Genomic DNA, 13,148 nt, shown 5'->3' on the forward strand with positions numbered 1-13,148 from the left:
GTAGCACCGGCCATTCATGCAATGTCACGTCACTTGGTCCTGTAGCAGCACGGAGCCACTAGGAGCTGCCTGATTTGCCTTCTGCTCCACAATATCTGTGAATATTATGAGATCTGGTATGATGTTTTTATAAGATAATGCACTTAACTACTGTAGATAATGAACTTTTTATTTTCTACTCATGAATACTACTGACAACAGGTGTGAGATAATAAATGTATATGATGTGCCTTCCTCCTTTGCCTGCTTATGTTTGATTATCTTCCAGCCTGCTCTGATGTGTCTCTCTAGGCATGTTGTTCTGGGTAACTTTCCTAGATGGTATCCTAATAGTTCCCTCTCCTCCATCCCTTTATTCTCTGATCAAACACATGAAACTTAGGTTCTGGAAATTAGCATTCTTGCTTGTCCTCTTCGTTGCTATCTTGTATGGTATCTTTTTTAGTTTTATTTTGGACTATCTGAGCAGAGGATATTTCACAAAAAATGCTGCTGAAAAAGGGTAGTAGAGCATTGCTGATGGACACAGAAGTTACAAAAAAACAATTTTACTTTAATCAGTATGTGTAAGTTGTGTTCGAATTATTTTTGTTTACAGCAATTTTTCTTCAACAACAAATGTTGATAACGTCAATTTTAACAGCATAGTCAGTTATTACTGTACATATTTTTATACCTGTTACGATCATAAATAAACATAGTCTTTGTTATTTCACAGAAATTCTTCACATCAGTCAACTATCTCAACCCATCAAAATAACTGATTCTGTCATCTTATTTGAACTTGGCGGGAGGTGGATCAAGCAAAAATGAACAGAGTGAGACAGAAAGAAAAGCAACTGTGTTCTGACAAAAGTAACACATTTTTGATGTAGTGACACAAAATTCTAAGCATGATACCATTTACATTTATAATTATATATTTTCGTTCTGAGAAAAATTGTACCTCACTATCAGTTAACTTCGCAGTAAGACTCCTTTTTTCACTATTCAGGAAATATATTTCTTCTGTTCAAAACTTATACACAGTCTTGATAGTGGCACAGAACCACAAATTCACTATATTCTTATACTACCATTCATAATTAGTCCCACAAAGTTAAAGAGTTTGTGTTTATCAGCACTACCACATATCTCTGTTAAAACATGGAAGTAACAATTGCCAATAAACTAAAAAATGAATAGTTACACACATTCATTAACTACAGTGAGTTTAAAAAACACATTCTACATGTGCACTTTCCAACTGCCACACTTCACATACAACAACAGCAACAATGATGCAGAAATGGAACTTTCTAGTAAGTTAGCTGTACAATTTTCAATGTGTGATATTATGGACAGATATTTTCAATTTATAATGTTCAATATTAAGACAATTAATCATCTGTTTTCAATTCCTTCACTTTTCATGTTCTAAACAAAATTATAATATACTTGAAACACATTATAACAGTGAACAGAATTTAATATCTCATATTAGTTTCATGTCCATCACAAATTATGAAACATTTTAGTATTAATGCCTAAACAAAACTGAATTTCAGCACAAAGGAAAATAAATATATAAAAACACATCACTTTGAAACTGAAGATAAAGAAACTGATGTGCAAATTGTAGTCAGAACACATCAAAGTTTGCAAACTAGACGTACTAGTTTACCATTCTCCAGGCGCAGATAATGCTATTCTCTCACAACTTGTAGATGTTTATGCACCATCTGCTCCTTGTTGATAAGATGTGTCGTCTTGTTAACAAGTTGCATGAGAGCGCTTAGATGATTAGACCACTCATTCAGCACATCATTGGGATCTTTGCTTTGTGTAAAGCAGACTACCCCTGCTGGTCTGTCTGTCTTGGCAAGCACAGTCTTGTTTACCACAAGGTTTGAGAGGAAGTCTTCAGTTTCCTGTTCCCCAAACAAAACAAGTATTTATAAACCATCACAGTTATATTGCCGAACACATATATATTTAATTTTGATTAGCGTGCACGCACGCACGCACACACGCACGCACATGCACACACACACACAAAATAAAAAAAGAGGTAAGAACTTGACTCATCTTTGACGACATATATTCATGATGTGGAATAAAATGCAAGGCATACAAAACAAAGCAATTTATAGTCCAAAAGTGAATCTCACCAGTATGCACAATATGGATTGCAGGCTGTTGTCATTCAGGGACTGAATAGTGCTGCATGGCAGACACATAACTACATACCTTCAATGTGAAATAGTAGTTCGAGCTAAGCAAATAAGACACCCCATTTTGGAAACTGTTGGCGGATTCAGTAAAAAAACGAATTTCAGGTGTTACTTCCTACCACGGATAACGCAGTAGCCAATGGCCTTCAAATAACTACCAAGAGCGGTGGCATCTGTGTTGAATTGTCACTACTAACAGTTAAGAAACATTGCCTGAAGTAACTGCAGATATCAACGTGGGACGTACAACAAACATATCCATTAGAACAGTGTGGCAAAATTTGGCATTTATAGGCTATGGCAGCAGATGAGTGACACAAGTACCTTTCCTAACAGCAAATCATCTGCAGTGCCTCTCCTGGCCTCACGACCATATCAATTGGACCCTAGACAACTGGAAAACTGTGGCCTGGCGAGATGAGTCCCATTTTCAGTTGGTAAGAGCTGATGGTAAGGTTCAAGCGTAGTGCAGACCCCATGAAGCCATGGACCTAAGTTGTCAACAAGGCACTGTACAAGCCTGTAGTGACTCCATAATGGTATAGATTGCGTTGACATGGAATGGACTGGGTCCCCTGGTCCAAATGAAGCAATCACTGATTGCGTATGGTAATGTTGGGCTAGTTAGAGACTCTTTGCAGCCGATCATGGATTTTGTGTTCCCAAAACAACAATGACTTTTTATGGATGACAATGTGCCATGTCACTGGGCCACAACATTTCGCAATTGTTTCGAAGAAAATTCTGGACAATTCTAGCAAATGATTTGGCCATGTTCACTGTCTGATGTGAATCCCGCCAACATTTATGGGACATAATCGAGATGTCAGTTCTTGCTAAAAATCCTGCACCAGTAACACTTTCATGACTGGGGACAGCTATAAAAGGCAGCATGGCTCAAAATTTCTGCAGGGGATATCCAACAACTTGTTGAGTCCATGTCGCATCTAGCTCCTGCACTACAGATGGCAAAAGGAGGTCTCACACAATATTACGAGGTATCCCATGACTTCTGTCACCTCAGTGTACCTTTGTTCACTTCCACAATACCAATACATTTTCTTTGCCATATCTGGTGTTAGGAAGAAATACTTAATAATGAAGTTATCCTATAAGAATGATTTATAGTCAAGAGTTCTAGATAAAACTGGTTTGGATACTTCTACATCTGCATTTGTACTCTGCAAACATCAGTGAACTGCACATCAGGTAGTACGTCCCACTGTACCAATTACTAGGGTTTCTTCTCATTCTATTCATGTATGGAGCATGGGAAAAATGATTGTTTAAATTCCTCTGCAGTTGCTGTAATTAATCTAACCTTGTCCTCAAAATCAGTACGTGAGTGATAAGTTGGGGGTGTAGTATATTCCTAGAGTCATTATTTAAACCTGATACTTGAAAGTAGACTATTTTGGGAGAGTTTACATTCAACTTTCAAGAGCCTGCCAATGCAGTCTCTTCAGCATCTCTGTGACACTCTCCAACAGGTCAAACAAATCTGTAAACATTTATGCGGCCCTTCTCGGTACACGCTCAACATCCCATGTTAGTCCCAACTGGTACAGGTCACACACATTTGAGTAATAATCCACAGTGGGTTGCACGAGTGATTTCTAAGCCATCTCCTTTAAAGACAGACTGCAATTTCCTAGTATTCTGCTAATAAACCAAAATCTACCACCTACTTTACCCATGACTATGCCTATGAGATCATTCCATTTTATTTCCCTACGAAGTGTTACACCAACATATTTTTATGAGTTGGCAGATATTATAGTTATATTATAGTCATACGATACCATGTTTTATCATTTTGTGAAAGGCACAATTTAACATTTCTGATCATTTAAAGCTCATTGCCAGTCTTTGCACCACTTTGAAATCTTACAACGATCTGAGTGATTATTTATGCAGCTTCTTTCGGATAGTACCTCAAAATAGATAACTGAGTCATCTGCAAAAAGCCTGAGGTTACCATTAATATTCGCTGCAAGGTCAATGATATGTAACACAAACAGCAAGGACCCTAGCTAGGGACGGGGGCTGGGCAAATGCCAAGAGGACAGGACATTTATACATGGGAATTTGCCCACATCAGTTTTAAATACTCAAAATCTGGGCATTCGTAAAAAAGCACTTTTTAAACCTTTTATGGCTAGAATGTATATTTTTACTAATTAAAATAACGTATGGGACAATACTCACGCTATTAAAAGTTAGTAAATGTTTACACTTAAACTAATGTATATCATTCATTGCATCTATTAGTAAGAATGAAAGAAAAGAAGAGAGAAGCATGCCCCCCCTTCCACCCCCCCCCCCACCAATTTGCTTTAACAAAGATGGATGCGTGTACACACTCTCTCTCTCTCTCTCTCTCTCCCCCCCCCCCCCCCCACACACACACACACACAGCACTGAACAGCTGTGTAGTGATAAGATGGTATTAAAAAAACACTGTTCTTACTTACATCATCATTTTGTAATGTACGACACTTTATAATCTTTGTCAAATCTCTAAATATTATTTTAGGACAATAATTGATAGCAAAATTACTAGTGAATCTATCAAACACCTGGAATGTGTTTCTTGATGATAAATGTATTCTTAAATGTGATGTCTTCAGTGGGGGAAAGAAAGAAAGAAAGAGAGAAAGAGAGAGATAGATAGAGAGAGAGAGAGAGAGAGAGAGAGAGAGAAAGCTTTATTTTCAGATTTGGTGACATTTGAGACAGACTATATTTTTCTATTCCATTCTTCTTTCATATTTTTGCACTGCTGTGAAGATAAAATGAGACCACATACATAAATAAGATTTAATAACAAATAAAGATTCTGGAATCATTTGATTTCGATACTGTCGATTCCTAGACAATTGGCGATTCTTAGAGTTGTGGTATCGGAATTGATACGACACATCCCTAATTAAAATCATTATGGATAAAAATTTTCCCTCTAATTCTAATCATATTCAGGGGACTCTGAAGCAGAATTGGAATTTCGTGATTATTCTCAACTTACGAAGATTGAGAAACTGACCAAGAGGGGTGTTTTTTATTTATTTATTTATATTTTTTGCAGTAGTATAATTCATTATAAATTTTACTTTATTTCAAAAATTACTTTCAAAATTGAGTGTTGCTTTCTTTTTTTAATTATGCACTACCCCAAGAATTAACCTCATTAAAGATGCAAAAAGTTAGGTTTACAATACAATTTGTTTTCCCCTAATAACTCCTCCAAAACTCTGAAGCCACTTTTTCAACTTGATTACTCAACGAATAAAGAAGCAGTGTTGCAAAACACCTTTTCCAATATGAAATATTAACTTAAATTTTTTTATTAATCAATCTTTAAAATGTGTACATGCCTAGCCAATTATGAATTTTGGTCATTTGCCCAGGCATTTGCCCCAACTTATAAATGCCCAGGCATTTTACACCATTAGTCCCAGCACATTTCCCTGGGACACACCTGACGTTACTTCTACATCTGACAAAGACTCACCATCCAAGATAAGATGATGTGTCCTCCCTACCAAAAAATCCTCAATTCCAGTCAAAAATTTCGCTTGATACTTCATATGATCATAACTTTGACAGAAAGCTTACATGTGGTACAGAGTCAAATGCTTTTTGGAAATAAAGAATTACTGCTTCTACCTGACTGCCTTGATCCAATGCTTTCAGTATATCATGTGAAAAAAGTGCAAGATGGATATCACACGATCGATGTTTTCAGAACATATGCTGGTCAGCACAGAGAAGATCATTTTGTTTGAAATACCTCATTGTGTTTGAGCTCATTATATGTTCTGAGATTCTACAACAAATTGATGTCAAGGATATTGGACAGTTGTTTTGGGGATCACTTCTGCTTCCCTTCTAAACATATGTGACTGGTGCTTACTTCTAACTATTGAGCATAGTTTTTTGTTTGAGGGATCTACAATAGATTATAGTTAGAATAGGGGCTAACTCAGTCACAAATTCAGTATATAATCTGACGGGAACTCCTGGGGCATTGTTCAATATTACCAATTTCAGGGGGGAGGGGGGGAGGAAGGGAGATTTCCACAGTCTGTTATGGGCAGAGGCAGCAACAGTGTGTTCTGCCAATCCCTCAACGGATCAATATGGTTAAGTAGCCCTCCCTCAAAGTGAGTGGTAAATTCCACTTTCATGGATACAAAGTAAAACTAAGTCAGCCACTGTGGCATCACCTCTTAATACCAGGGGTAGGGAATCAGGGAGATTAAGCGTCTGCCGCAGGGCGGCTATGTTGGTCAAATGGGAACCACAACGACAATGGAGTGTGTCCTCACAACAGAAGAGAAGAGCACAAGCCAGCCAAGTATGGCCGATGCTGAGCTGACAAGGGATGGCAGTGTCCTTGCAAGAGACCTCCATGGAGGACTCCACTCCCATAGTCTCCTTTACCACCAATAGTTTGTTAGGTGAAATCAGATTGAGCCCTAAAACTTGACGGCATAATAGTGACTGGAGGTCTGTTTCCGGAATACTGATCTCAAGAGTCAGCTTATTGGCAGCCAGTTTAGTCAGGCAATCAGTGAGTTCATTCCTTAGGATACCAACATGGCCTGGGGACCAGAAGAACGTCACTGGGCATCCACATTGTTCACTGGCATACAGGGAATTCTGGATAGTCATCATGACCTATGGATGGCGATGTTTAACTCTGGTCAAGAGCTTGCAAACTGCTTAAAGAGACATTGCAGATGAGAAAGGACTCACCAGTGCAGGGACGGATATGCTCAAGAGCATGAAAGATGCCTACCAACTCTGCGGCAAAAACACTACAGTCATGTGGCAAGGAGCACAGTTCAGTGTGTCCCCGTGAGTATACCGTAATTACTTGAATGTAAGCCACACTTTTTTTCCGGTTGTAATCCAAAAAACTGCCTGTGGCTTAGAATCGAGTGCAAAGTAAGCGGAAGTTCTGAAAAATGTCGGTAGGTGTCGCCACAACTAACTTCTGCCGTCGAATATATGCAGCGCTACACAGGCACGCTTTGCAGGCACAAAGGTAAGTACTGGCGCCAAAACCTGTGTGTCAGTATATAACTAAAAATAAAGGTGGAAGATGAGCTTATTCCTCCGCCCCGAGTTTCGACCACTGCGTAAACCAAGCACTGAGCCAAGACGACGATTCCACACACGCCTAATCCCAATCATGACTGATATTTTAAACAATTCATATAAGATGTATTACGAAACTAATAAAAATTTTTATTAAATTTTAGTGTTTAATTTCTAAGTTATTTTAAGTGTTGCTACTCTCCATTGCACAGGATAGAAATGCGTGGAGAGCTGCATCAAACCAGTCTACGGACTGAAAACAACAACAACATACTCTACATTTGAACTCATCACTAAACATTTTCTACTACGAAAATCCGACTGGAAAGACTGTTTGGGATGTATGTCAATATGGGCCACTCTTCATTCTGAATTTTTTCCTACTTGTGACAAGAGATGTTTGCTAATAGGAAGTTTTATGAATTGTGAATCACATGCAGTATTCTCTTCACCATAAGAATAATATGAATGTAAACATTATGCCATGTATTCTTTCGTGTCTGCTGCTATCTCATTTAAATCATGTCTGCCTAATAAACTACGAAACTAGAGTGAGACAACAGCAAACGCGGAAGAATATACGTATCATGTCATATTTATATTCGTATTATTCTTATGCTGAATAGTGATACAGTCAGAAATGAAGCACGGCAACTGACTAGGTTTTTAAATCTAAGATGACTAATTTCTGTGCAGAATGTAATATCCTATAATTTCTGCACAGAATGTAATGTACTAAAGAGGCGCCTGCAAAGATTTTCAAACGGAGGAAAATTTTCGCTAAACTCTTGTTCATAACATATTCTATCATGCGCAGTGCGCAGTCTATTATTTGATTCTTGTTGACCATTATCAAAGAAAGCAGGTATCCCCCCCCCCTCTGTATTTCATAAATTTATGATATAGGGAATGTATGGGCAAGTGTAATAATTTTTTACACTTTCATAAGCAGCTACACGTTAGAAAGATGTTTTATCCATTCTATGCAATGAAGCGACCTGACTTCTTTTTAGGAAGTCCACATTGTAATTGGTATCAGTGATCATGAAGGCAATTGTAGCAACACTGATTACCGAAGTACAAAGGGCAACTAAAACACGTAGAAAGATATGGATGTTCAGTCAACTAAGTAAAGAGGCAGTAGTGCTGTATCTCCATGAGGAACTTAAAATATCTGGATCGGGTTAGGAGCATGTAGCAGAACTGTGGCTCAAATTTAAAAGAATAGTTCACCATGCTCTAGATTGATATGTACCTGGTGGAACAGTTCACAATGGGAGGGTCCTTCCATGATATACAGTCACTGATAAGGCATTCCTATAAAAACATAGGTGTAACACAAAGCATCGTGGTACAGACAAGAGAGTTCATGAATTAAACACATTTAGCTATCAAAAGAGCCTTCAATGACTAACACAGCTGAATATTATCAAAAGCTCTGTTACAAAAGATGAAGATATTCCGGTTGTATGTTAAGACTTGTTAGCGGCACCAAAGTTAGCATCCAGACTCTCACAGACGAGACAGGAACTGAAATTGAGGGTAGAAAAACAAAAAGTTGAAACAGTGAACAAACCTGAAGGTAATAAAACCAAAATCAGAAATGAAGAGCAACATTTTCTCATGTTCCTTTATATATAAAAATCCAGGAAAATTGCCTCAATTTAAATCTCATGCAACTGTGAAGATGAGTGAATTAGATCTTAGTGTTAATGGTGTTGAGAAACACTGAAGTTCTAGGCCTCAACTGAATCCCTATCAAATTCTATACAGAAATGTAGCCGATTTATTCTCTCTTTGGCCCACAATATACTACAGAGCTGTCAAACAAAAAACCATGTCTAGTGGTTAGGAAAAACATGTTACACTCATCAACAAGAAGAGCTGCAGAAGTGATACACAGAATTACTGTTCAAAAATGATGTCCTAAAAGTCATGGGTGTACTGCCTGAAAAAAAGCTGAAATCTTATCAAGGTCTGACTGAATATTTGTGAAAAACTGTGTAACAATTGGCTACTTGCTGTAACTGTTTAGAAATGTAAAATTTTGCACGTTGAAAAACTAAAGAACCACAATATTCTATGACTGCAATATCCATGAGTCGTATAAACTCATATAAATGCCTGGGTGTAACAATTTGTATGGAAACGAAATGAAACAAGAGCACTGGTTCAGTCATGGGTAAAGCAGGTTGGAGACTATGGTTCACTGATAGGATACTGAGAAAATGGAGTTAGTCTAAAAAGGAAACTGCTTACGATACACCTGTGAAACCCATCCTAGGAATTTGTTCAAACATGTGAGACCCACACCAAATACAACTAACAGGAAATATGGAGTATATAACAGAGAAGGGCAGCATGAATGGTCACATTCTTGTTTGCCCCTTGGGAGAGTGCCAAGGATATGCTGAAAGAACTGAACTGGCACACAGTAAACTATTTTACGTAATTAAGTTTCTTCATGTTTGGGCCCACGGCCTCAATATAATTTCTGAATGATAAAACTATTTCACACATTCACTGTAGGGTTTCAAATTCTTCATACAAGGTGACATTTATTTTATCATGTACTACGCTGCATTAATGGCCAGTTTCGGCCTATTGCCATTTTCGGATGTCTGTAATAACAAAACCAAGAAATAAAAGGTTAATCACTAAATTAACATCACTACACTTTGTGTATTATAATTACTAGACACTTGTCCACCCAACACACACGCGCCCACACACACACACACACACACACACACACACACACACACACACACACACTAGACTCTTGTCCCCCTAAAACACACGCACGCACTCACTGAAAATATCTACATATAGTTATGCATGAAGGAACACAATTTGTAAAATGTCATGTAATTAAAATGCTGTTGACAAATTGCTTCTAAGTCCTTGGCTCACATATTTACCATAGCAGCACAGCATGTCCTTTCACTTCCACGGACATAAACACAATTGTTATAAAAAAATGGGAACAGGTAAAGTTCAAGGAGTATGCTCAGACAGTGACATTTTCCAAAGTGGTCAATGTATACCAGCAGACCACTAGTTGTCTGACCACAGTATTGCATGCATTATGTGCTTGTCATTACTCTTAATTAGAAATCTTACATAGTGGAAGCTAAAATTGTTTACAATAATGTTAGTACATTTAGTGTGACATCACCAGCCATTCGCACATGGTGAGGAAACAAATATGAACGCCTTTCATTGTCGGCAGCAGCATATGAACAATGTATTTAGTACATACTGCAGTCAGGGTTTAGCGACCTTTCTGCTAGCATCACAGTGCAGCTTGTGATCATGCATTTTTCTAAACTTGTGTCCACGCAGTGTTTTTTGTAAGTGCAAATTTTAATAACCTTCGTAGAAATGTCCCTAAAGAAGCTGCAACAAGACAACCACAAGAGTATACATTGATCTTAGAAATTAAATGTGGAATCATTGAAAAACACAAATATGATGAGAGTGTTGGTGATTTAGCACACACATACAATTGGTCTACATAAACTATTTTCACTACCATCAAGGAAAGGGCAAGATTAAGGAGATAGATGCTTCAAAGGGAGTGACAAGAATATCTAAACAATGGTTTTGAATTCTGGACCACGCCGAAAGGTTGTTCCTTATATGGATAAATGAAAAGCAATTGCAAGGCAACACTATTAACGAGAACATCATTTGTGATAAGGCAAAAACAATTCTTGCCGACCTCGTTAAGAAGACACCAGGATGATCAGCAGCTGAAGAAGTTTTTAAGGGAAGCCTTCAGTGGTTTGAGAAGTTTAAGAGAAGAACCAGCATCCACAGCGTTGCGAGGCATGGCAAAGCAGCCAGCTCCGACACAAAGGCAGTGGAGAACTTCATCAGCAGGTGATTTTTAATTGTGACAAGATGTGTCTATTCTGGAAAAAAGGTGCCGAAATGTACCTTTATACAGCAGAGGAAAATGCATTGCCCAGACACAAGCCAATGAAAGACCACCTCCTACTGCTTTTTGTACCAATGCAAGTGGCAATTTGAAAATCAAACTCTGCTTGTTTACCATTCAGAAACTCCACGAGCCTTCAAGAAGTGTAAAATCCAGAATATCAGGTTAAATGTGATGTGGAGATCCTCCTCCAACAACAACAACAACAACGCTTCAGTGACACGTGATCTTTTTTGTGACTGGATAAATGAAGTGTTTGGCACTTCAGTGAAAAAATATTTGCTGGAGATGAATCTGCCACTCCCTATCTTGCCTGTAATGGACAATGCTCCTGCCCATTCTGCAGGCCTACAAGACAGCCTCCTTGAAAAATTTTAATTCATCAAGATCCAATTTTTGCTATCCAACACCACTCAGTTACTCCAGCCTATGGATCAACAGATAATTTCTAGCATTAAGAAACTCTACACTGAAGCAATCTTCCAGCATTGCTTTTAGTTGACTGAAGTCTCACTCTCAGAGTGTTTTCGAAATATCACTTCAACGTCATTGTCCATGTCAAGATGATCAAAAAAGTGTCGGAAGGGGTCCCAAGAGAACCCTCCCTTCTATTTGGAAGAAGTTTTGGTAAGAGTGTGTTGTCGAATGTGACTCTGAGGCGTTTTGAGTCAGTACCTGTGGAGCCTATCACAGCCAAGAAATGACCATCAAAGAGCTTATGGAGTTGTAATGTATTTTGCAGCAGGAAATTGTGGAGAGGCATTCTTCGGAGGTGGAGGTGGTAACAGCAAAGCGGTCTTCTTCTGGCGCAATAAGAGAAATTTTAAAAGCGAGGGAATTGGTTGTAGTGTACTTTGAAAATCATCATCCAATGAAGAAGTGGCTATGCTCGCTTCTAATTTATTTCATGATGATGCTGTGTTGAATTTTCACCAAGTGTTGAAGTATCGGCAGAAATAAATGACTACAGGTAGCTTCCTAGTAAAAAGGAATTAGTTATGCGTCATGAATAATAAAGCACATAATACGCTGTATGTATAATTTTCTTTGAATAAATGGCATGAATAAGATAAAACTTTTAGTACTTTTTCTGTGTGGAATGCATTATCATATTTTACATTAATTTACATGGGATAAATTGTTTCACTTAATGAGCGTTTTGCACTGTAAGATTCTGGAACAAATTACGCTTGCTATGTGAGGTTCCACTGTATTCACAATAATGTAACCACTATAATGAACTACAATGGTCATTATTACAAGAAACAAAGAGTTTGTAAAATTTTCATATGCCATTACAGTAAAAAGCAGTTCCTCTGGCCAAAGTTTCTTCCAAACAGAAGGGAGAGTTCTTCTGGTAACACCTTCTGATGCCTTTTCGATCATCTTGATGCAGACAAGGATGCTGAAGTGATACTTCCAAAACTTGTGGTACTTATGGTAGTTTAAAATACACATTAACATCACTAATATAACAGACACTACCACATTAAAAACACTGTGGCTCTGCAACAATACCAGATGCCATGACATTAAAAGTAGACTTTCACATTCATTGGTTCATATGGAACTTAAAATGTAACTAACGTTGTCCAAAAACCTCCTGCCCCCCCCCCCTCCCGCAAATCTGTCTGCTCATTTAGTATTTGTGATAGCTGCTTTTTCAGATGCTTTATATTTTCATTTCCTCCAAAATATTCCTGGTTTCTCCCTCAACAGTATTATGTAAATTTTATAATTTTTTGTTTATATACAGTGGTGGTTTGACAAGTCTGGTAAAAACTCAACAAAAAATGTTTGTTTCATAAACAACTTAAATTACTTCTTGACTTCATCTCCTTTCAGGGATATATACTTGGTCCAGAAATCCTCCAGATTTTTCATACACT

At 37.8% G+C, this 13,148-nt stretch overlaps 1 protein-coding gene across 1 annotated transcript in view; it reads right to left on the reverse strand.

Moving 5' to 3' along the window:
* Nucleotides 1–554: 554 nt before the first annotated feature.
* LOC126194763 (26S proteasome non-ATPase regulatory subunit 12) overlaps nucleotides 555–13,148 on the reverse strand; it is a 94,423-nt gene continuing 81,829 nt past the window's right edge. Inside the window, exon 9 of the mRNA XM_049933047.1 lies at nucleotides 555–1,910. Within this exon, the coding sequence (XP_049789004.1) occupies nucleotides 1,686–1,910 (225 nt within the window). The 3' untranslated portion in view covers nucleotides 555–1,685. The remainder of the gene's footprint in view (nucleotides 1,911–13,148) is intronic.

This window comes from Schistocerca nitens, chromosome 7 (genome assembly GCF_023898315.1).
Source record: "Schistocerca nitens isolate TAMUIC-IGC-003100 chromosome 7, iqSchNite1.1, whole genome shotgun sequence".
NCBI lineage: Eukaryota > Metazoa > Arthropoda > Insecta > Orthoptera > Acrididae > Schistocerca > Schistocerca nitens.